This window comes from Oncorhynchus kisutch, linkage group LG13 (assembly GCF_002021735.2).
Source record: "Oncorhynchus kisutch isolate 150728-3 linkage group LG13, Okis_V2, whole genome shotgun sequence".
NCBI lineage: Eukaryota > Metazoa > Chordata > Actinopteri > Salmoniformes > Salmonidae > Oncorhynchus > Oncorhynchus kisutch.
Genome location: NC_034186.2, coordinates 51,232,603 through 51,259,085, shown reverse-complemented (window position 1 = coordinate 51,259,085; position 26,483 = coordinate 51,232,603). Strand labels below are relative to the sequence as shown.

The 26,483-nt window shown below is 42.6% G+C and overlaps 1 protein-coding gene across 9 annotated transcripts in view; it reads left to right on the top strand.

Annotated features, from left to right (window-relative positions):
• The first annotated feature begins 1,374 nt into the window (after positions 1–1,374).
• The window catches only part of LOC109902923 (clathrin coat assembly protein AP180), a 69,779-nt gene continuing 44,670 nt past the window's right edge, over positions 1,375–26,483 (top strand). For 8 of the 9 annotated variants that reach the window (XM_031786522.1, XM_031786528.1, XM_031786527.1 and 5 more), the window contains exons 1-2: positions 1,437–1,658; positions 2,097–2,324. In XM_031786522.1, the coding sequence (XP_031642382.1) occupies positions 2,195–2,324 (130 nt within the window). In that variant the 5' untranslated portion in view covers positions 1,437–1,658; positions 2,097–2,194. Of the gene's footprint in view, positions 1,659–2,096; positions 2,325–26,483 lie in introns of all 9 variants that reach the window. The other variant, XM_031786520.1, reaches the window with a different exon arrangement.

The following is a 26,483-nucleotide window of genomic DNA, read 5'->3' as shown; positions in this document are numbered from 1 at the left end:
TCTCATAATAGGCCTGCACCTGATCTTACAAGCAACCAGAGAAGACTAGGCCTAGACATTTAAGCTAAAAACAATTATAACTAGGCTATTATTAGTATTATTAGTCCTTATAGGCTACAATAAAAATATATACACTACCGTTCAAAGGTTTTGGGTCACTTAGAAATATCTTTGTTTTTGAAAGAGAATGCTTTTTTTGTCCATCAAAATAACATCAAATTGATCAGAAATACAGTGTAGACATTGTTATTGTTGTAAATGACTATTGTAGCTTGAAACGGCAGATTATTTATGGAATATCTACATAGGCGTACAGAGGCCCATTATCAGCAACCATCACTCCTGTGTTCCAATGGCACGTTGTGTTAGCTAATCCAAGTTTATAATTTTAAAAGGCTAATTGATCATTAAAAAAAAAAATGCAATTATGTTAGCACAGCTGAAAACTGTTGTTCTGATTAAAGAAGCAATAAAACTGGCCTTCTTTAGACTAGTTGATTATCTGGAGCTTCAGCATTTGTGGATTTGATTATAGGCTCAAAATGGCAAGAAATAAAGAACTTCTGAAACTCGTCAGTCTATTCTTGTTCTGAGAAATGACGGCTATTCCATGCAAGAAATTGGCAAGAAACTGAAGATCTCGTGCAACACTGTGTACTACTCCCTTCACAGAACAGCGCAAACAGGCTCTAACCAGAATAGAAGGAGGAGTGAGAGGCCCCGGTGCACAACTGAACAAGAGGACAAGTACATTAGAGTGTCTAGTTTGAGAAACAGAAGCCTCACAAGTCCTCAACTGGCAGCTTCATTAAATAGTACCCGCAAAACACCAGTCTCAATGCCAACAGTGAAGATGCTGGTCTTCTTGGTGGAAGGTGTTTTTGGTGGAAACCAATTGAGGACAGCGCCATGATGCTGAAATGGTTCGAGATCCATAGACTGGGCAGCACTTGTGGACAGTGCCATGGTGCTAAAATGGTTCTAATATAAATATTTGAAGGTTTCTCTATCATCACCAATAGATGCGCAAACATATAATTGTGAACAAGCCATTCTTCTCAGGGAATCCAGAGGAAAAGACAAAAAGACTTCCAACGGGGATTACATATGAAAGCATAATAAGCAGCGTAATACAACACAATACAGTTGAGTCAGGGAGCTTTCCATACCCTTCTCCAGCACTGGATAGATCAGCTGTTGGTTACTCTGTATATCTGCCTATCAGTTGCATCGTTGGCTTCTGTAGTCCCCTTTAACCCTTTAAGAAATCGGCTCGCCATTGGGATGCAGCCCGCTGATTATATCGATGCTGCTACTAGCCTACTGGGTTCTTAAATGACGTTCCATCTGATTCAGACCAAGGGGAGGAGTGAGATAACAAATAAATAAATTAACAAACAAGGCAAATCCACCGAAACGCCACCATCCACCTCCTCAGTTTCAAGCATCGTCGTTGGTGAACGGTGGATCACTGGGAGGAAGAACGACACTGTTATTTAATGGCCCATAAATTGAGAGGCGAAATAGTTGGCTGAAAAACTGGGGTCCTTAGCGAGGAATATAGTCCTTCGCTGGAAGAGAGAAGGACGCGTTGTTGGTCGAGCATCATCCACAGCGAACCAGCATTTTATAAGGAGGAGACCATCCAAACCGTTACAGTAAGGACTTTAGAATAGAATAACCTACAAGTAATTGAACGGATATTTAAATGTAAAACATTTATTACTAATGTAGAATTATACAAATCAAACATTGCAAAAAATAAATACCCGTTTATAGACAATTACAACGAGAAGGTATCATAGAAAATAAATCGACCTCATCTCTCCCTTTGCCTTTTTGTATTGCGTATTGATGATAAATTGCACCGCTGTTAGCCTATTGGCAAATCGAGTTTATCAAATCGAGTTTATATAGCATGGGCCAGGGCTGAGTAAGGCATAGGCTATCGGTAAATTGGACTCGAGAGGAAAGCACGACGCATTTGCCATTATCCATGTCAAGCATCCTTTTCAATTTGTCGTTTCATTTCCGATCTCAGAACATTTCCCCATATCTAGGCTGAGAGTATTGTTTTCCTATATCCACCTCCCCAGTGGATTTTTAAGGGCAGTCTGGAATACCACGACTGGTTGTGCTTTGGGGGGACCATTTTTGACGTTTGATTCGTGAGGTTTGACGCCACGGAGAGAAGATGTCGGGGCAGACGCTGACGGACCGCATTGCCGCGGCGCAATACAGCTTAACGGGATCGGAGGTTGCTCGAGCTGTTTGCAAAGCCACCACTCATGAGCAGACAGCACCCAAGAAAAAGCACCTGGAATGTAAGTATGGCCTCCCCTCCCCATTTCTACACACACCTAACAAGTACTGGTTCCCTGCCTGTGTTTGTGTGTGTGTGTGTTTCTGTGATTTAATAGTATTATACCTATCAGTGGAGGCTGTTAAGGGGAGGACGCTCATAATGGAGCAAATGGAATGTCATCAAACTATGCGTTTCATGTATTTGATACTAGTCTACTCATTCCGCTCCAGCCATTACCACGATCCCATCCTCCTCAATTAAGGTGCCATCAACCTATATTATATCAATATTATTACATCAATAGTAATGGTTCACCATCTTCATTTGCTTGTGTGAAATAAATTTTTTCATCATGTAGACCTAAAACAAATGATGTTTTGCTTTAGCCAGACTATCCAGGCCCCTTGCCAGGCATCACCGATCAATAGTGATGCCTGCTGTGCTCATAAAAGGGGCAGTTAGACTGAAGTAGTCAACTCCGAGCCAGGACATTGAACAGAACAGAGCCATCAGCCTCCTACCTCCTGCATCCTTCCTTCCACCCTCATTTGAGAAATAAGCGATCTGATATGGTTGAAATGGTGGAAGCTATGGGATAGAACCATGAATTATACCTAGCCATTTTTGTTAGATCAGGGATTACCACAAAGAAGAAAGGAAGGAAGGAATGAATGAAGGAAGGAAGGCAGGCTATGTTTTTAAAGCATTGGATCAGGGCCTCTATCTGTCTGAATAATAGATTCCTGCACCAATGTTGCTAAATGCAAAAGGTCAAAGGTCCTGTTGTCACTACTACTAACACAGGCTTGTACCTTAGGACCTGGCCAGTTTGAGGAGGTATAGGAGGTGGAGTGACACTGTCTGGCAGCTGTGTCTGGTATCAAAGCCCCACTTTGTTAGATGGTGAGCAGATACAAGTTTTTTTTCTTCAGGTTTTGCCTTACAACGACATAGGAAACCCGATGTGCTGAATTTACTTCTTAGTTTCAGAGTTGTATTTTACTAAATGTCTGAAACACCCAATATACAATGAGTATACCAAACACTAGGAACATCTTCCTAATACTGAGTTGCACCTCCAACCTTTTGCCCTCAGAACAGCTTCAATTTGTCAGGGCATGGACTCTACAAAGCGTTGCACAGGGATACTGGCCCATGTTGACTCCAATTACTTTTGTGTCAAGTTGTGTCAGTTGGCTGGATGTCCTTTGGGTGGTGGACCATTCTTGATACACACAGGAAAATGTTGAGTGTGAAGCATCCGTCAGCATTGCAGTTTTTGACACAAACCAGTGCGCCAGGATCCTACTACCATATCCCGTTCAAAGGCGTTTAAATCTTTTGTCTTGCCCATTCACCCTCTCAATGGTGCACGATCCATGCTTCAATTGTCGCGAGGCTTATAAAAATAATTATTTAACCTGTCTCCTCCCCTTCATCTACACTGATTGGGATCATATAGGGATCATATAGCTTTCACCTGGATTCATGTGGTCAGTCTATGTCATGGAACGAGCAGGTATTCTTAATGTTTTGTATACTAAGTGTATACCCCTGTATGCGATTATGTGTAAGCATTTGAAAGATTATACACTTCTACCTGAGAGAATCTTTGTCATGGGTGCCCATGTCAGGCACCAGATCAATTTAATCTAAAGGCCTCTGATTTGCATCAGGCCTACATTATCACTGATGGCAGGTGGCTTGTTTGCCTCACTTTCTCCCTAAGAACCATTGGTGATCAGTCTGTGGCATTTAGACCAAGAGAGTCTGCTTGCCAGGATGATAGTCCAATACTGCGCCAGCTAGGTAACCTAAGGCTATAGTTTCTCCTTCTGTACATCATCAATATGAAAACCACGAGTGACCTTGGCAAAACCTCACAGGGAAAAATCTATCCACCCAATCCACCCTCCTTGAGTCTGGGACTAAAGCATATTTATGTTCTCCCCTTAATCATGGGATTGGGGGATTGGAAAGCCCACCCCCTGGCCAATCATGTGTCAGCAATCTTTTGACATCTTGGAAAGTGCAGACTCAGTGTCCTCTGCTCCTCATAGCCAGTCACTCTCGTTTAGTGCTCTGAGTATATGTGATGTCGCCCATTGACTAGCTCTAAGAGACAATGCTCTCCACTGAATACACAACAGGTTCACACACATATATATGCATGCACACACACACACACACACACACACACACACACACACACACACACACACACACACACACACACACACACACACACACACACACACACACACACACACACACATACATACACACACACACACACACACACAAAATAGTACATATGGCAAATAGTCTCATAATTAAATCAAACATTGCTGTAGATATTACACGTCTAATACAATTGCAATATAATCACAAGTATTCCCTTTTTAATGGGAGGGTAGGGGAGGGAAAGGGGGATGTTTATATGAGTTGCAATCTGGGAGGGCTCTTGGAAAATGTTGTTTAAAAAAAAGATTTACGTACTGTATTCTATACTGATTATTGATTACTCATCTATTTACTTTGTATTTACTTTAAAATGGGATTGTACTCATTATTACTTTTGCAACAAAGTCTCTTCCAGATTTTTTAATGGTTAAGCTAACTGTGCTTTCTTGGAATTTACAGGGCATAAAAGGAGAAAAAAAGCATACTAGTTGTTTTGATGTTATGAATAGGAAAGGAGTAGATATTGCCATACTCCAGGATTCTCATATAATGAAGGATGATGATATATGCAAAATAGAAAACAACAACTTGAAGTTGGCTGCCTTTTCTTCTGTTAATAATAAAACAAAAGTGGTAATTGTTGTGTTTCGCCGTAATCTCAAGTTTCAATGATGAAGAAGGGAGGATTGCCTATGTGAAAGAAATTTGGACACACCTACTCATTCAAGGGTTTTTATAAATTTTTTAACTATTTTTACATTGTAGAATAATAGTGAAGACATCAACACTATGAAATAACCCATATGGAATCATGTAGTAACCCAAAAAGTGATAAACAAACCTAAAAATATTTTAAATTTGAGATTCTTCAAAGTAGCACCCCTTTGCCTTGATGACAGCTTTGCATACTCTTGGCATTCTCTCAACCAGCTTCATGAGGTAGTCACCTGGAATGCATTTCAATTAACAGGTGTGCCTTGTTAAAAGTTAATTTGTGGAATTTCTTTCCTTTGTAATGCGTTTGAGCAAATCAGTTGTGTTGTGACAATGTAGGTATACAAAAGATATCCCTATTTGGTAAAAGACCAAGTCCATGTTATGGCAAGAACAGCTCAAAAAAGCAAAGAGCAATTACAGTCCTTCATTACTTTAAGACATGAAGGTCAGTCAATGTGGAATATTTCAAGAACGTTGAATGTTTCTTCAAGTGCTGTCGCAAAAACTATCAAGCACTCATGAGGATGGCCACAGGAAAGGAAGATCCACAGTTACCTCCACTGCGACGGATAAGTTCATTAGAGTTAACTGCACCTCAGATTGCAGCCCAAATAAATGCTTCACAGAGTTCAAGCAATGGGCACATCTCAACATCAACTGTTCAGAGGAGGCTGTGTGAACCAGGCCTTCATGGTCGAATTGCTGCAAAGAAACCACTACTAAAGGACACAAATAAGAAGAAGTGACTTGTTTAGAGGGTGATGGAGTGCTGCATCAGATGACCTGGCCTCCACAATCACCCGACCTCAACCCAATTGAAATGGTTTGGGATGAGTTGGACCGCAGAGTGACAGAAAAGCAGCCAAAAATTGCTCAGCATATGTGGGAACTCCTTCAAGACTGTTGGAAAAGCATTCCTCATGAAGCTGGTTGATAGAATGCCAAGAGTGTTCAAAGCTGTCATGAAGGCAAAGGGGTGCTACTTTGAAGAATGTAAAATATATTTTACATTTTTCAACACTTTTTTGGTTACAACATACGTGTTATTTCATAGTTTTGATGTCTTCACTATTATTCTTCCATGTAGAAAATAATAAGAAATAAAGAAAAACCCTTGAATGAGTAGGTGTGTCCAAACTTTTGACTGGTACTGTATATATTTTTGTTTCTGCACATGCCCCCAATACTTACGATTATTCGTTTTTTTGTTTCTCTATCCAAAATTCTAACATCGGATTTCCATATGGTCTTAGGTGGTGACATGAATACAACCATAAACCCGACAATGTGTAAATCTTAACAAATCGGGTACTCAACCACTAGCCACTATAGCGTAGCAAAATATGGTTTCTGATGTTACACTGGTAAATATACAATATGGAGAGTGCATAATCCACACCTGAAAGAATATACTTTTTACTCTGCTAGGCACAGATCATTTTCAAGGATAGATTGATTCCATATTACTTTCATCACAGTTATTGCATCTAGTACAAAAGGTGGAAATTGTACACACTGTATGTCTATGTCTGATCATGACAGAAACTTATGCAAACCATAACCAATGTTCCAAATTGTGCCACAATTAATCTCACTCTCTTAAACAAATTGGATTTCTGTAATCAATTCAGGTCTGATTTACATTAATTTATCCTCCTCAACAAAGAATTGGTGAATGATAATGAATTCCAGTGGGATGCAATTAAAGGGTTCATTAGAAACAATACAATAGCATTTGCTTCTGGTTTGAAAAAGTCTCAACAGTCTCAATTTATCCTTGCTAACTCGTCCACAGCAGAACATTTTTCCAGCCGAGAAGGAGAGAGAATTATTCATCATCAAATCGTTAAATTAGAGTTAAATTCCTTACTCAGATTAAGAGCAGAATTTCTCATTCATAAAGTCAGACAAACTGATTATGTGGCCGGTAATAGACCTAGCTTCCTCTTAGCTAGTAAATTACGCAATAATAATAGTCTTGATGACGTTGTTCCCATTCAGTCTGACGTGTTCTCTTTTTCACCATCAATCAATTTACAATTTAAAAATGTATATGAAAAAGTATACACTTCTGAAGTACAAAATACAGAAGAGAGCAAGACACCCTTTTTCGAGGGCTTGAATCTAGCACAACTCTCATCCGATGATTCACACTCTAAATGCACCTACAGTATAATGCTCATTGAACTGCATGATGCATTGAAAGACATGAACTGAGGTAAATCCCCTGGATGGGATGGCATCCCACCGGAATTCTATTTAACCTTTTGGTCTGAACTTGGCTTGATATGATTAGAAATGATACAAACATCTATTCAAATGGACTTTTTCAATGGAGAGGTTAATAGTGCAATTATCTCTCTGTTACATAAAAAAGGTAAAGACCCAACTCTCTATTCAAGTCATAGGCCTCTCTCCCTCATTAACAGTGACGTGAAATTGTACGAAAAGGTTCTAGCCAAACGTCTTGAAACCATTTACCCAAACTAGTTAATCCTGATCAAACAGGTTTTTATCAAACATAGATTGTCTGACGCCAGTCTGAGACGTCTCATATGTATAATGCACATTACTCCTAATATACCATCCCCCTGTGCAGTCAGGCCTTTGTCCGTCTCTGGTATTCTATGGAAAGAATGGTATTTGGCTAAATATTTATAAATATGTATCGTAACCCCATTGCGATGGTCTTGTTGTGCAACCAATGCTCCTCACAGTTCGACATCAAACGGGGAACTTATCAAGGCTGTCCAGCGTCTAGTCACCTATTTTCCCTATCACTGGAGCCTTTAGCTAAAACAATAGATCATTCCCAAGATTTAGAGCAAATATCAGTTGAGGACACGGACCACCAAATCTCATTATATGCAGATGACATACAGTGCATTCGGAAAGTATTCAGACCCTTTGACTTTTTCAACACTTTGTTACATTACAGCCTTATTCTAAAATGGATTAAATTGTATTTTTTCCTCATCAATCTACACACAATACCCCATAATTGTAATGATGGGGCGGTGAGTCGGAAGCAGGTGCAGGTGAAACGTTTTTATAAAACAACAAAACCAAGAACATGACACTAACATACACAAGAACAATACCAACTGGTGAGTGAACCTGGGAGAGTGACATATAAAGGGGAGGAAATTATGAAGATAATGGAGTCCAGGTGTGAATCATAATGATTCACAGTTGCGCTTAATGATGAGTGCCAGCTGTGCGTAATGATGAATCCCAGGACCGGTGGTTAGTACTCTGGCTACGTCGTACACCGGAGGGGAGGAGAGGAGCAGACGTGACAATAATGACAAAGCAAAAACAGGGTTTACATTTTTTTTTAAACATCACATTTACATAAGCATTTAAACCCTTTACTCAGTACTTTGTTGAAGCACCTTTGGATGTGATTACAGCCTTGAGTCTTCTTGCATATGACGCTACAAGCTTGGCACACCAGTATTTGGGGAGTTTCTCCCATTCTTCTCTGAAGATCCTCTCAAGCTCTGTCAGGTTGGATGGGGAGCTTCGCTGCACATCTATTGTCAGGTCTATCCAGAGATGTTAGATCGGGTTCAAGTCCGGGCTCTGGCTGGGCCACTCAAGGACATTCAGAAGCTTATCCAGAAGTCTTGGCTGTGTGCTTAGGGTCATTGTCCTGTTGGAAGGTGAACCTTTGCCCGTCCTGAGCCCTCTGGAGCAGGTTTTCATCAAGGATCTCTCTGTACTTTGCTCTGTTCATCTTTCCCTCGATCCTGACTAGTCTTCCAGTCCGTGCCACTGAAAAACATCCTCACAGCATGATGGTGCCACCACCATACTTCACCGTAGGAATGGTGCCAGGTTTCCTCCAGACGTGACGCTTGGCATTCAGGCCAAATAGTTCAATCTTGGTTTCATCAGACCAGATAATCTTATTTCTCATGGTCTGAGAGTCCTTTAGGTGCCTTTTGGTAATCTCCAAGTGGGCTGTCATGTGCTTTTTTACTGAGGAGTGGCTTTGTCTGGCCACTCTACCATAAATACCTGATTGGTGGAGTGCTGCAGAGATGGTTGTTTTTCTGGAAGGTTCTCTCATCTCTACAGAGTAACTACAGTGGGGAGAACAAGTATGTGACACACTGCCGATTTTGCAGGTTTTCCTACTTACAAAGCATGTAGAGGTCTGTAATTTTTATCATAGGTACACTTCAACTGTGAGAGACGGAATCTAAAACAAAAATCCAGAAAATCACATTGTATGATTTTTAAGTAATTCATTTGCATTTTATTGCATGACATAAGTATTTGATCAACTACCAACCAGTAAGAATTATGGCTCTCACAGACCTGTTAGTTTTTCTTTAAGAATCCCTCTTGACACATTTGATCAAGATAAATGTCTTTCTTGGTTGGAAATTGAGGAAAATATAGTGTCACCAGTCAGACTGAGAGATACTATTCTCTTCCTCATCTCCTAAATTGTGCCGTACTCAGTTAGGACCAATAATCTCCCACACAATATAGACCTGGCAACAAATCGAAGAACTGGGTAATTGGAAAGTGCAATGGCATACCCAAACACCAATATTTAGAAATAGCTCCCTACCTTTAGGAGGGAAACCTATTATTTTTAAACAACGGTCTGAACAAACAACTCATACATTTTCAGACATAATGAATGATGAAGGTTTATTATCCTTTCGTGACCTAAAATATATATTTTTTACATTTGCAGTTAAGAACTGCTATGTGCACTTATGAACACCATTCTATCCACTCACTGAGTTTTGGAACCTACATGCACATGATGTGGGACTGCCCCAGTATGAAGACCTTTTGGTCCCAGGTCGCCAAGTCTGTGTCGAGCACAGTTGGTGCTGCCATTTCCCATCTCCCCAGTATTTTATTGTTGAAGATGACTCTTCACTGACTTTCACAGTACCCCAGAAACGAGTATGGTTGTCTGGACTGACTGCAGCAAAAATAATGTTATTGACCAGATGCAAGCCTTCACATAACCTCAGCATAACGCAATGGCTACAAAACTTCCTTGATGATCTTTCACTGCAGCTCTCCATAGCTCGTGTGAACAGCGCCAAGGAAACAACATTAGATACATTCAATAGAGTAGTCAAAAATGTAGAATTGTTTGAATTTATCATTTGTATTTGGAATGTCAGTATAGAATATTGATGGATACAGGCTGATTCTATTCATGTGTGCCTTGGTCCCACAAACAATTTTTCAAACATAAGATGAGCTACCCATTATGTTTTGTTTTATGCATAGATATGTCCACAATATGAGCTCATGGGGAAGAGAGAGGGAGGTGGAATAGAAAATGGTGGCACCTACAATGAAGGGGGAGGGGCGGGGGAGGTGGAATAGACAAGACAAATAATATAGATCTTTCTTAAATTATTTTTCATTTTTTTTATATGTAATTTTTTTAATATTATTGCAGGTCTGTGATCTGAACCCCTCACAAAAACATTATTAGATCTAACAACATTATGAATTTAATTACTTTTGCATCCAGCACATTTTCCTCTCAGACTTCAATAATTGAGAGAAAAAAAGGAAATATACAAGAAGTATGATTTTTGAGCAAAATGGGGATCCTACTGTTTTATTATTCATTTCTAACTAGTTGTGATGCTGTCCTTCCAAGTCTTGTTCATCAAGGCTTCCCCATCGGCTAGAGGAGGACTGGAAATTGTTATTCATTCAGAACATGTTCTTGCCTGATTGAGGTACACCGAAGCACACTTAATGTTGTTATCCATGTGTTAACTTGTGGTAAGGAATAGTTTGTCTGGATATAAGAATGGTGCCATCTAAAAAGCTGAAAGGTCTCTCGTGTCTTTTTCATTTGAAGACTCTGTGTCCCCGGTATGTTTCCATGGTGATTTCGTGAGTGTGATATCGTCAAACACCAGGCCTGTAAGCTTTCCATGCTGACCCATAAGCGGGAATCATCCTTACCTCACCCAGTAGAGAGTGAAATTATGCAGTGCTAGTAGTGTGCTGCAGTGAGGAGAGAGAGAGAGAGAGAGAGAGCCTCCAACCTCTCTCAGGTGTCCAACCCTCACTGGACAAGGGATTTCACTAGACATAATACAGCAGTAGTGTAATAGGACACCAGTGTAGTAGCTGAACTAGATCACTTGGGTCATGTTCAGTATGGCACTCTGTAGCAAAACATTTTGTAAAGCAATATTTTGCATTTAAAATCTCCCTATTTCAAAAATGTTTCTCTCTTGAGAACATGACTCAGATCAGAAATGGGTCTTCCTCCTGCCAGACAACACAGTAGACTGTAATGGTCCGTTTGTCAGTCAGGATTCCCCAGACTACACCTTCACACCTAGAAGATGGTGTAGCTTCACACCACAGTTTACATCGAAAGCCCTGAAAAGAGTAAGATGTCAGGTCAGCTCTCATCTTAGCAGGGGATTGGAGACACCTGTGTGAAAGATCCATGCGTTAATTATTTTAGAATTGTGATCATTACAGCTGAACAGCAAGGAGGTGCTTTAACATCTTTCAACACTCTTGATGGGGGCTCGACAGGGCCCGCTTGTGTCTTCAGTGCAGGCTCCAGCAATCTTATAGCTGTTACACTGCTTATGTGTGAATGCTAAGTACGTTCTCCTGCCAAGTTCTCGTTGTGTGGAAGGGGATAGAGAACACAACTGTATAGGGACGCTATGGATTAAGAAGCCCAGCTTTGTGTGTCTATGCCACTCATGGCCCCCAGTCTTGGGAAACGTTTAACCTCTTCATGACTCTCACATCAACTTATTATTGTGGCCATGTTGGGATTCTGGCTTCTACCGTGCTTTTTGGTCCCTATGGTCAGAAAAACGGATCGTTTTCATACTGACTTCAAAGGTTAAGACCCCAGTAAGATGAGAAGAACAGCCTTAGCCTCAGCCCAGAGGGAGGTAGTGCACTGGCAGGATTTGGATAATAGCCAAATTAGATGGTTCAGAAGGAAGAGACCTGCTACCCTGCTGCTCATAAGGACCACCATCATTATCCAATGCAATTTAAACAATATGCCTTCCATCCTCTTGCCCTGCTACAACAGCTGTTTGAGTGTAAATGAGTCATGATCAGGGCTGTGGACACACACACACGCATGCACGTACACACACCAAAACACATACATAACAACACATATATATTCTATCATGACATCCGACAGGCATTTGCAGCAGAATACCCATCTCTGTGCTCTGTGTGTGTGTGTGTGTGTGTGTGTGTGGGGGGGGGGGGGGGGGGGGGTGTTAATTATCACCAGCACTGTTAATTATCACCTGCACTGCCTAAATCTAAATCAACAGTCATTCCAATTAACAGGTTTTATGTAGTAGTAGGGGTTGGAGGGCACAGGGGAGGAGGTGAGAGGTGGCAGCAGATATGTATCCCACCACCTGGATTTGGTCCCATTTAGCAAAATTGGAAATTGTGTTTATTACATTGGATAAAATTAGTCAGAGATAGAAAATAGCATATCGTACACTGCAGTTGAGGAACAATGGGAAAGTTATTCTGCTTTGAAAGTTAATAAACTTGTAATGCCACTATTGAGAAAATGCCCTTAAATATTGTGGTACACCTACTGTTTTGGTACACCTACTGGAGAGTAGTGTACTAAGGTAGTGTACTAAACAACCAGATATTTGAAGACTAAAAGTAGTAGCAAAAAAGTAGTAGTACAAATACATTTAATCTAGTCCTTGGCCTATATCCTAATCTAACTTTGGTGCAGGTCATCAAATCAAATCAAATCTCAAAGTGCTGTACAGAAACTCAGCCGAAAACCCCAAACAGCAAGCAATGCAGGTGTAGAAGCACGGTGGCTAGGAAAAACTCCCTAGAAAGGCCAAAACCTAGGAAGAAACCTAGAGAGGAACCAGGCTATGTGGGGATGTTCAGTCCTCTTCTGGCTGTGCCGGGTGGAGATTATAACAGAACATGGCCAAGATGTTCATAAATGACCAGTATGGTCAAATAATAATAATCACAGGCAGAACAGTTGAAACTGGAGCAGCAGCACGGCCAGGTGGACTGGGGACAGCAAGGAGTCATCATGCCAGGTAGTCCTGAGGCATGGTCCTAGGGCTCAGGTCCTCCAAGAGAGAGAAAGAAAGAGAGAAAGAGAGAATTAGAGAGAGCATACTTAAATTCACACAGGACACCGGATAGGACAGGAGAAGTACTCCAGATATAACAAACTGACCCTAGCCCCCCGACACAAACTACTGCAGCATAAATACTGGAGGCTGAGACAGGAGGGGTCAGGAGACACTGTGGCCCTATCCGATGATACCCCCGGACAGGGCCAAACAGGACGGATATAACCCCACCCACTTTGCCAAAGCACAGCCCCCACACCACTAGAGGGATATCTTCAACCACCAACTTACCATCCTGAGACAAGGCCGAGTATAGCCCACAAACATCTCTGCCACGGCACAACCCAAAGGGGGGGCGCCAACCCAGACAGGAAGATCACATCAGTGACTCAACCCACTAAAGTGACGCACCCCTCCTAGGGATGGCATGAAAGAGCACCAGTAAGCCATTGACTCAGCCCCTGTAATAGGGTTAGAGGCAGAGAATCCCAGTGGAAAGAGGGGAACTGGCCAGGCAGAGACAGCAAGGGCGGTTCGTTGCTCCAGAGCCTTTCCGTTCACCTTCACACTCCTGGGCCAGACTACACTCAATCATATGACCCACTGAAGAGATGAGTCTTCAGTAAAGACTTAAAGGTTGAGACCAAGTTTGCGTCTCTCACATGGGTAGGCAGACCATTCCATAAAAATGGAGCTCTATAGGAGAAAGCCCTGCCTCCAGCTGTTTGCTTAGAAATTCTAGGGACAATTAGGAGGCCTGCGTCTTGTGACTGTAGCGTACGTGTAGGTATGTACGGCGGGACGAAATCAGAGAGATAGGTAGGAGCAAGCCCATGTAATGCTTTGTAGGTTAGCAGTAAAACCTTGAAATCAGCCCTTGCCTTGACAGGAAGCCAGTGTAGGGAGGCTAGCACTGGAGTAATATGATCAAATTCTTTGGTTCTATTCAGGATTCTAGCAGCCGTATTTAGCACTAACTGAAGTTTATTTCGTGCATTATCCGGGTAGCCGGAAAGTAGGGCATTGCAGTAGTCTAACCTAGAAGTAACAAAAGCATGGATTCATTTTTCTGCATCATTTTTGGACAGAAAGTTTCAGATTTTTGCAATGTTACGTAGATGGAAAAAAGCTGCCCTTGAAACAGACTTGATATGTTCGTCAAAAGAGAGATCAGGGTCCAGAGTAACGCCGAGGTCCTTCACAGTTTTATTTGAGACGACTGTACAACCATTAAGATTAATTGTCAGATTCAACAGAAGATCTCTTTGTTTCTTGGGACCTAGAACAAGCATCTCTGTTTTGTCCGATTTTAAAAGCAGAAAGTCCGCAGCCATCCACTTCCTTATGTCTGAAACACAGGCATCCAGAGAGGGCCATTTTGGGGCTTCACCATGTTTCATTGAAATGTACAGCTGTGTGTCAAAGTTAACATTATGTTTTCGAATGATATCCCCAAGAGGTAAAATATATAGTGAAAACAATAGTGGTCCTAAAACAGAACCTTGAGGAACACCGAAATGTACAGTTCATTTGTCAGAGGACAACCCATTCACAGAGACAAACTGATATCTTTCCGACAGATAAGATCTAAACCAGGCCAGAACTTGTCCGTGTAGACCAATTTGGGTTTCCAATCTCTCCAAAAGAATGAGGTGATCGATGGTATCAAAAGCAGCACTAAGGTCTAGGAGCACAAGGACAGATGCAGAGCCTCGGTCTGATGCCATTAAAAGGTAATTTACAACCTTCATAAGTGCAGTCTCAGTGCTATGATGGGGTCTAAAACCAGACTGAAACGTTTTCTATAGATTGTTTGTCTTCAGGAAGGCAGTGAGTTGCTGCGCAACAGCTTTTTCTAAAATTTTTGAGAGGAATGGGAGATTCGATATAGGCCGATAGTTAAAAAAATATTTTATGGGTCAAGGTATGGCTTTTTCAAGAGATGCTTTATTACTGCCACTTTTAGTAAGTTTGGAACACACCCATCTGGTGGATAGGAGGGCCAAGCACAGGTTACAGCTCTTTCAGTAGTTTAGTTGGAATAGGTCCAGTATGCAGCTTGAAGGTTTAGAGGCCATGACTATTTTCATTAATGTGTCAAGAGATATAATATTTAAAAACTTCAGAGTCTTCCTTGATCCTAGGTCCTGGCAGCGTTGTGCAGTGTCAAGACAACTGAGCTTTGGATAAAAACGTTGTTCTTATTCTCCTCAATTAAGTTGGAAAAATAGGATGATCGAGCAGCAGTGAGGGCTCTTCGATACTGCATGGTACTGTCTTTCCAAACTAATCGTAAGACTTCCAGTTTGGTGTAGCACCATTTCCGTTCCAATTTCCGTTTCAGGGCTCAGGTATTTTCTGTTTTCCAGGGAGCTAGTTTCTTATGACAAATGTTTTTCATTTTTAGGGGTGAGACTGCATCTAGGGTATTACGCAAGGTTACATTTAGATCCTCAGTTAGGTGGTTAACCGATTTTTGTACTCTTGACATTCTTGGGTAGCTTGGAGGGAGTCTGGAAGGGTATCTAGGAATATTTGGGGTGTCCGTGAATTTATAGCACAGCTTTTGATGATCCTTGGTTGGGGTCTGAGCAGATTATTTGTTTTTCGATTGCAGATGTAATAAAATGGTGGTTTGATTGTACAGGATTATGAGGAAAAACATTAAGATCCATAATACTTATTCCATGGGACAAAACTAGATCCAGGGTATGACTGTGGCAGTGAGTAGGTCCGTAGACTTGTTGGACAAAACCCACTGAGTCGATGATGGCTCCGAAAGCCTTTTGGAGTAGATATGTGGACTTTTCCATGTGAATATTAAAGTCACCAACATGTTTTATATTATCTGCCATGACTACAAGGTCCGATAGGAATTCAGGGATCTCAGTGAGGAACGCTGTATACGGCCCAGGAGGCCAGTAAACAGTAGCTATAAAAAGTGATTGAGTAAGCTACATAGATTTCATGACTAGAAGGTCAAACGAAGAAAATACAGTCGTTTTTTTTATTGAAATTTGCTATTGTAAATGTTAGCAACACCACCTTTGCGGGATGCGTGGGGGACATGGTCACTAGTGAAACCAAGAGGAGAGGCCTCATTTAACACAGTAAATTCATCAGGCTTAAGCCATGTTTCAGTCAGGCCAATCACATCAAGATTATGATCAGTGATTTGTTCATTGACTATAACTGCCTTGGAAGTGAGGGATCTAACATTAAGTAGCCCTATTTTGAGATGTGAGATATCACAATCTCTTTCAATAATGACAGGAATAGAGGAGGTCTTTATTCCAGTGAGATTGCTAGAGCGAACAGCTCCATGTTTAGCTCATTGTGGAGCTAGAGGAGTTAGAGCCCTGTCTATGTTCATAGATAAGATGAGAGACCCCTCCAGCTAAGATGGAGTCCTTCACTCCTCAGCAGGCCAAGCTTGGTCCTGTTTGTGGGTGAGTCCTAGAAGAGGGCCAGTTATCTCCAAATTCTATCTTTTGGGAGGGGCAGAAAACCAGCGATTGAGTTGTGAGACTCTGCTGTAGAGCTCATCACTCCCTCTAAGTGGGAGGGGGCCAGAGACAATTACTCGATGCCGACACATCTTTCTAGCTGATTTACAGGCTTACACTATGTTGCACTTGGTGATCTCTGAATATTTCATCCTAACATCGTTGGTGCCGACGTGGATAACAATAACTCTGCAGTCTCTACACTCGCCAGTGTTAGCCTGAGCCAGCACCATCTTCAGATTAGTCTTAACATCAGGGCAGCTATGTTGAAAGCAGTAGCAGCACTTTGGCAGTTCTTCATGATATCTTTCAAATAAAGCCTTGATAAAAAAAAGTGTTATCTACACATCCTGAGCAGCTCATGTTATAGACAGAAGCATGCTACATGGCAGACCAATCCAAACTCTCGGCATGTCCAGCCCATCCATTACCTCAGCCAATAATGTCCAGCTGGAAGGTTCCTTTATTTGTCCGTCTCTAAACCAACTAGGCTCGTTATTTAACTATTTTGGCATACAAGATGGCATACAAGTTTGATATTAAGGCAATGTTCCATATTGATAAAAATGTTTTATCCTCAAATATCTCTCCTGTGAAATAATGATGTGCGACATACGCCTATCTTCTTGAAACGGGCCACATACCGTATAAACAATGTGTTCCTCCCTGTCCCTTATTCAGTACAATCTAGGTCCTGTGTAGGGCCCTGAGTTTTTCCTGACCATGTGATCCAACCAGGAAAAAGTCCCTTGACTGTAGTTACAGTGTCAAGAAAAAAATATGTGAACCCTTTGGAATTACCTGTATTTCTGCATAAATTGGTCATAAAATGTGATTTGATCTTCTAAGTTCCAACAATAGACAAACACAGTGTGCTTAACAAATAGCACACAAACAAATATATGCGTTTTCATGTCTTTATTGAACACACCATATAAACATTCACAGTGCAGGTTGGAGAAAGTATGTGAACCCTTCGATTTAATAACTGGTTGACCCAGGATATTTATTTATTTATTTATTTATTTATTTACCTTTATTTAACCAGGTAGGCAAGTTGAGAACAAGTTCTCATTTACAATTGCGACCTGGCCAAGATAAAGCAAAGCAGTTCGACAGATAAAACGACACAGAGTTACACATGGAGTAAAAACAAACATACAGTCAACAATGCAATCCATTCCTCATTACAAAGCTGTTTCAGCTCAGCAATATTCTTGGGATGTCTGGTGTGAACCGCTCTCTTGAGGTCATGCCACAGCATCTCAATCGGGTTGAGGTCAGGACTCTGACTGGGCCACTCCAGAAGGCGGATTTTCTTCTGTTGAAGCCATTCTGTTGTTGATTTACATCTGTGTTTTAGGTCGTTGTCCTGTTGCATTACCCAACTTCTGTTGAGCTTCAATAGATAGCCTTACATTCTCCTGCTAAATCTCTTGATAAACTTGGGAATTCATTATTTACGTCGATAATAGCATGCAGCAAAGCATCACCAAAACATAATGTTCCCTCCACCATACTTTACAGTTGGGATGAGGTTTTGATGTGTGCTGTGCCTCTTTTTCTCCATACATGGTGTTGTGTGTTACTTCCAAACAACTCAACTGTAGTTTAATCTGTCCACAGAATATTTTGCCAGTAGCGCTGTGGAACATCCAGGTGCTCTTTTCAGACGTGCATCAATGTTTTTTTTAGACAGCAGTGGCTTCTTCCGCGGTGTCCTCCCATGACCACCATTTTTGTTTCAGTGTTTTACGTATCGTAGACTTGGCAACAGAGATGTTATGTGTCAGAGATTTCTGTAAGTCTTTAGCTGACATTCTAGGATTCTTTTTAACCTCAATGGGCATTCTGCGCTGTGCTCTTGCAGTCATCTTTGCAAGACGGCCACTCATAGGGAGAGTAGCAACAGTGCTGAACTTTCTCCATTGATAGACAATTTGTCTTACCGTGGACTGATGAACATCAAGGCTTTTAGAGATACTTTTGTAACCTTTTCCAGCTTTAGGCAAGTCAACAATTCTTAATCTTAGGTCTTCTGAGATCTCTTTTGTTCGAGGCATGGTTCACATCAGGCAATGCTTCTTGTAAATCGCAAACTCAAATTTTGTCTGTATTTTTTATAGGGCAGGGCAGTTCGAACCAACATCTCCAATCTCATCTCATTGATTGGACTCCAAGTTAGCTGACTCCTGACTCTAATGAGCTTTTGGAGAAATCAATAGCCTAGGGGTTCACATACTTTTTTCCAACCTACACTACAAATGTTTAAATGCTGTATTCCATATAGACAAGAAAAATACAATACTTTGTGTGAAATTAGTTTAAGCACACTGTGTTGGTCTATTGTTGTGACTTAGATGAAGATCAGATCAAATTGTATAACCAATTTATGCAGAATTCCAGGTAATTCCAAATGGTTCACGTACTTGTTCTTGCCTCTGTATGTGTAAGGTGCTGTATTTGTCACGGCTTTCTTCTGTTGAAGGAGAGGTGGACCAAAACGTAGCGTGGTTATTGTGATACAACTTTAATGAAGATGATAAATGAACAATATATAAAACAAGAAAAACTGAAAACAGCCCTATCTGGTGTAACAAACACAAAGACAGGAACAATCACCCACAAACCCCAACACCAAACAGGCTACCTAAATATGGTTCCCAATCAGAGACAATGACTAACACCTGCCTCTGATTGAGAACCATATCAGGCCAAACACAGAAACAGACAAACTAGACACACAACATAGAATGCCCACTCAGATCACACCCTGACCAAACAAAACATAGAAACATACAAAGCAAACTATGGTCAGGGTGTGACAGTATTTATGTAGTACGTTGCTCCTGCATTGTAAGTCCTATCAATTCATTCATGCAGAGTGAAGATCTCCTTCAGAATAGATTGAGAGAAAACATGCATCTGTAGCGGCAGAGGTAGAGTTAAAAAGAGACAAGGTGGAGCAACGAGAGGATAGATTGAGCAAGCTCACTTTGTGAGATGTATAGAGTGTTAGTATAGTGAGAAGAAATAAGAGGGAGTGGTAGGGCTAAGTGGTGCAGCTACGCCCCCCAACTTCCTTGTGCTCTTTCCATTTTTCTCCATCTTCTCCTTGCTGCTTTGTTAGGCGCTCCCACCCCATCCTTACCCCACCCCTATTCATTCTCTCCCAGTAGAGACCCGGGAAATTAGTGTGCTGCAGTAAAAAGGGGATAGAAGAGGCATAGAGAGAGAAAGAGGAATATACAATTGAGATCTTCCTTTAATACTGTGATAAAAGGACATGCCCCCTCTAGTCAAACTATTGTGCTGTATCTACAGCTGCACCACTCGTGCTCCCGAGTGGCGCAACGGTCTAAGGCACTAGAGGTGTCGCTACAGACCCTGGTTAGATTCCAGGCTGCATCACAACAGGTCATGATTGGGAGTCCCATAGGGAAATGTACAATTGGCCCATTGGTTGGCTGGGTTAGGCCATCATTGTAAATAAGACTTAACTGACTTGCCTAGTCAAATAAAAAATACTAACACTGGTCACGCTATTGACCTGGTTTTATGGATATTAAGTCCTCTTATTGAAGGGGAACAGTGGGTTAACTGCCTTTTGCTCAGGGGGAGAATGACAGATTTTTACCTTGTCATTTCGGGGATTCGATCCAGCAACCTTTCGGTTATGTCTGGGGTGTAGCTCATAGCGATGCTCTAGGAGCTCTGTGGTTAGTTTATGCTCAGACTAGTCACATATTCAGTGCCTTGCAAAAGTATTCATCCCTGTCACGATCGTCATCAAGGAAATGACCTGACCAAGGTGCAGTGTGGTAAGCGTACATTATTTTATTTGAAATGTCGCCAACAAAACAATAAACAACAAAACGAACGTGAAGCTCTGTAAGGCTATACATGCCACTAACAAAGACAACAACCCACAAATAAGAAAAGGAAAAAAGGCGTATGATTACCAATCCGAGACAACGATAGACAGCTGTCCCTGATTGAGAATCATACCCGGCCAAAAACAAAGAACCAGAAAGCATAGACTTTCCCACCCGAGTCACACCAAAGTGGGGGGAGCCAGAGGTGGAGCGGGGTCTGCGTCACGCACCGGAGCCGTCACCAAGATAGATGCCCCCCTATAGTGTCAGGTTTGTGGCTGGAGTCCGCACCTTGGGGGGGGGGGGGTACTGTCACGCCCTGACCGTAGAGATCCTTTTATTCTCTATGTTTGTTTGGTCAGGGGGCATCTATCTTGGTGACGGCTCCGGTGCGCGACGCAGACCCCGCTCCACCTCTGGCTCCCCCCACTTTGGTGGCGCCTCTGGTGCGGGGACCCTCGTTGCTGACCCCGGATGGGGACCCTCGCCGCAGGTCCTGGACTGGGTTCCCTCGTTGCTGACCCCGGATGGGGACCCTCGCCGCAGGTCCTGGACTGGGTTCCCTCGTAGCAGGCCCCGGACTGGGGACCCTCGCCACAGGCCCCAGACTGGGGACCCTCGCTGCAGGCCCCGGACTGGCCCGTGGAACAGACCCCGGACTGGCCCGTGGAGCAAGCACAGGACTCACCAGGCTGGGGAGACATACTGGAGGCCTGGTTCTTGGAGCAGGCACAGGACTCACCAGGCTAGGGAGACATACTGGAGGTCTGGTTCTTGCAGCAGGCACAGGACTCACCAGGCTGGGGAGACATACTGGAGGCCTGGTTCTTGGGGCATGCACAGTACTTACCAGGCTGTGGATACATACTGGAGGCCTGGTCCGTGGAGCAGGCACAGGTCGAACCGGGCTGTGGGGGAGCACTGGAGATCTGGTGCTTAAAGCTGGCACCACTCATCCTGGCTGAATGCCCACTTTGGCCCGGCATGTGCGGAGCACAGGCACAGGACGCATTGGGCTGTGATAGTGCACTGGAGAAACTGTGCGCAGAGCCGGCGCAGGATACCCTGGGCCGAAGAGGCGCACCGGAGACCAGGAGCGCTGTGCAGGCACAATCCATCCTGTCTGGATGCCCACTCTAGCACGACACATGCGGAGAACTTGTTCAGAGCGCACCAGGCTGTGAACGCGCACTGGAGACACTGTGCGCTTCACCGCATAACACAGTGCCCGACCAGTACCACGCTCCCTACCATGAGCACGGGGAGTTAGCTCAGCCAACCTCCCCGTGTGACCCCCCAATTTTGTTTTTGGAGTGGCCTCCCGGTCTTCCTTGCCAGCCGTGACCCTGTATAACGCTGGGCCCCTTTACTGGCTGCTTCCGCCTTCCTCGCTGCTTCCACCTGCTTCCACTAGCTGCTTCCACGTCCAGGATCCCTTTCCTTCCAGAATGTCTTCCTATGTACACTCTGTCTGCTCCTCCCGGTCACGTCGCTTGGTCCGTTTGTGGTGGGTCGTTCTGTCACGATCAAGGAAGGTCAAGGAAATTACCTGACCAAGGTGCAGCGTGGTAAGTGTACATTCTTTTATTTTAAATGTCGCCAACAAAACAATAAACAACAAAACGAAGGTGAAGCTCTGTAAGGCTATACATGCCACTAACAAAGACAACAACCCACAAATGAGAAAAGGAAAAAAGGCTAGATGAATATGATTCCCAATCAGAGACAAAGATAGACAGCTGTCTCTGATTGAGATTCATACCCGGCCAAAAACAAAGAACCAGAAAGCATAGACTTTCCCACCCGAGTCACACACTGATCAAACAAACATAGAGAATAAAAGGATCTCTACGGTCAGGGCGTGACAATCCCCATTGGTATTTTTCCTATTTTGTTGTATTACAACCTGTAATTTAAATGGATTTCAATTTGGATTTCATGTAATGGACATACACAAAATAGTCCAAATTGGTGAAGTGAAATGAAAAAAAAGACACCAAAAAAATGTCCCCAAAATAATAAACGGAAAAGTGGTGCGTCCGTATGTATTCACCCCCTTTGCTATGAAGCCCCTAAATAAGATCTGGTGCAACCAATTATCTTCAGAAGTCACACAATTAGTTAAATAAAGTCCACTTGTTTGCAGTCTACGTGTCACATGATCTCAGTATAAATACACCTGTTCCGAAAGGCCCCAGAGTCTGCAACACCACTAAGCAAGGGGAACTGCCAGGCAAGTGGCACCATGAGGACCAAAGAGCTCTCCAAACAGGTCAGGGACAAAGTTGTGGAGAAGTACATATCAGGGTTGGGTTATAATAAAATATCTGGAACTTTGAACATCCAACGGACACCATTAAATCCATTGTTAAAAAATTGAAAGAATATGGCACCACAACAAACCTGCCAAGAGAGAGCCGCCCACCGAAACTAATGAACTAGGCAAGGAGGGCATTAATCAGAGAGGCAACAAAGAGACCAAAGATAACCCTGAATGAGCTGCATATGTTTTGGGTGACTCCCAAACATAATTTTAGTCAGATGAGACAAAAATTTAGCTTTTTGGCCATCAAGGAAAACGCTATGTCTGGCGCAAACTCAATACCTCTACTCCCAAAACATATGGAAGAAGGTACTCTGGTCAGATGAGACTAAAATTGAGCTTTTTGGGCATCAAGGAAAACACTATGTCTGGCGCAAAATCAATACCTCTCATCACCCCGAGAACACCATCCCCACAGTGAAACATGATGGTGACAGCATCATGCTGTGGGGATGTTTTTCATCCGCAGGGACTGGGAAACAGGCCAGAATTGAAGGAATGATTAACTTCTTCAATATAGGGGGCGCTCTTTTAATTTTTGGATGATAAACATTCCCGTTTTAAACAAGATATTTTGTCACGAAAAGATGCTCGACTATGCATATAATTGACAGCATTGGAAAGAAAACACTATCTGTGGCACTCACAGACAATATCTGTGAGTGCCACAGAACTGATGTTACAGGCAAAACCCAGATAAAAATCCAATCAGGAAGTGCCGCATTTTTTAAAACTGCCTCATTCCAATGACTCCTTATATGGCTGTGGAGGAGCTAGGAGTCAGCTTACGTTTTCCACGTTTTCCCCAAGGTGTCTGCAGCATTGTGACGTATTTGTAGGCATATCATTGGAAGATTGACCATAAGAGACTACATCTACCAGGTGGTCGCTTGGTGTCCTCCGTCGCAATTATTGCGTAATCTCCAGCTGCAGTATTTTTCCGTTTGCCTTTGATGAGAAACCGACTGCCAGGAATGATTTTTCATCGAATAGAATTGTGAAAAACACCTTGAGGATTGATTCTAAACAACGTTTGCCAATGTTTCTGTCGATATTATGGAGCTAATTTGGAAAAAAGTTTGGCGTTGTGTTGACTGCATTTTCTTAGCCAAATGTGATGAACAAAATGGAGGTATTTCTCTTACACAAATAATCTTTTTGGAAAAAATTAACATTTGCTATCTAACTGAGAGTCTCGTCATTGAAAACATCCGAAGTTCTTCAAAGGTAAATGATTTTATTTGAATGCTTTTCTTGTTTTTGTGAAAATGTTGCCGGCTGAATGCTAGACTTAATGCTATGCTAGGCTATCAATACTCTTACACAAATGCTTGTGTAGCTTTGGTTAAAGCATATTTTGAAAATCTGAGATGACAGTGTTGTTAACAAAAGGCTAAGCTTGTGTTTCAATATATTTATTTAATTTCATTTGCTATTTTCATGAACAGGAAATGTTGCGTTATGGTAATGAGCTTCAGGCTATGATTACGCTCCCGGATACGGGATTGCTCGAGGCTAGAGGTTAATGGCGCTAAATACTGGGAAATTCTTGAGGGAAGCCTGTTTCAGTCTTCCAGAGATTTGAGACTGGGACGGAGATTCACTTTCCAGCAGAACAATGACCATAATTATACTGCTAAAGCAACACTTGAGTGGTTTAAGGAGAAACATTTAAATATCTTGGAATGGCCTAGTCAAAGCCCAGACCTCAATCCAATTGAGAACCTGTGGTATTACTTAAAGATTGCTGTACATCAATGGAACACATCCAACTTGAAGGAGCTGGAGCAGTTTTGCCTTGAAGAATGGTCAAAAATCCCAGTGGCTAGATATGCCAAGCTTATTGAGACATACCCCTAGAGACTTGCAGCTGTAATTGCTGCAAAAGGTGGCTCGACAAAGTATTGAGTTAGGGTGGGTGAATAGTCATGCACGCTCAAGTTTTCAGTTTTTTGCATAATCAAAGTGGCAGGCATGTTGTGTAAATCAAATGATACAACCCCCCCCCCCAAAAAAATACATTTTAATTCCAGGATGTAAGGCAACAAAATAGGAAAAATTCCAACGGGGGTGAATACTTTCACAAGCCACTGTACGTATTCTCAGTCATTCTGAAATCCCATTGAAACATGATCTACTGCTCTACCACACATATAGACCAGTAGGCCTATGACAAATAGTTGTTTTGCTGCTTCTGTGACTGATCAGCGCTCAAACCCAGGATGTCTCCATGCCACAAGACTGTGTTAGCCTGCTGAGCTAAAAACTGTATTAGCTTGCTGAGCTAAAAATTGTATTAGCCTGCTGAGCTAAAAACTGTATTAGCCTGCTGAGCTAAAAACTGTATTAGCCTGCTGAGCTAAAAACTGTATTAGTCTGCTGAGCTAAATACTATGTTTGCCCACTGAGCTAAAGACTGTGTTAGCTTGCTCCGCTAAAAATTGTTAGGCCACTGAGCTGAGCTAAAGACTGTGTCAGCCTGCTGAGCTAAAGACTGTGTTAGCCTGCTAAAGAACTGTGTTAGCCCGCTAAGCTAAAAGACGTTACAATTTTCTCTCCTGTATGAGGGCACAGCTCCTAGCCAACATCCAGGTGGGCCTCCCTTTCCTAACCTGCACACAGCAGTGATGGGTGGGCTGTGTCTCACTGTCTGTCTCGACACAAGCAGGGCTTCAATAATGCAGGGACGCTTGTGTTTCCTGTTTATTCACCCTGCAGCCTCACCACTTTGCTCCCTGGGGCACAGCTACAAGCACCCAGGAGGGAACCCGGGACAGGGCAGCCCCATGGGGATGGAGAAGGGGGAGGAAGAGACAGGACTGACTCCCCCCGGGAGTGAAGGGATAGTAGGGCATGTAGGAAGTGGGAGTAGACAGAGTGTTGGATGCTTAGGGAGAGAGAGTAGGCTGAGTGCAGGGTGCTTAGGGAGAGAGAGTAGGCTGAGTGTAGGGTGCTTAGGGAGAGAGAGTAGGCTGAGTGTAGGGTGCTTAGGGAGAGAGAGTAGGCTGAGTGTAGGGTGCTTAGGGAGAGAGAGTAGACTGAGTGTAGGGTGCTTAGGGAGAGAGAGTAGACTGAGTGTAGGGTGCTTAGGGAGAGGGTGGCTGAGTGTAGAATGCTAAAGGAATGGGGATAGGATGAATGTAGGGTGCTTAGGGAGAGGTGTTAGGCTGAATGTATGGTCACTATGGTGCTTAGGGAGTGAGGGTAGGGTAAGTGTCGGATAGTAGGATGTACAGGGAGCGAAAGAATGGAAATTGCGAATGAGATAAAGTACGTGATTCACAGTGGTACGTACACACAAGGGATTAAAATCAGAGTTCTCTGGAAGTGACAGTAACATATTTATTCCTCAAATGTGTCTCTCTTTCCCCAATGTCCCTCTCCTCTCGCTGTCTGCTCTGGATTATGCTGGTTCTCTCTTGGCTGATATGCTTGCAATCAGCTGGTCAG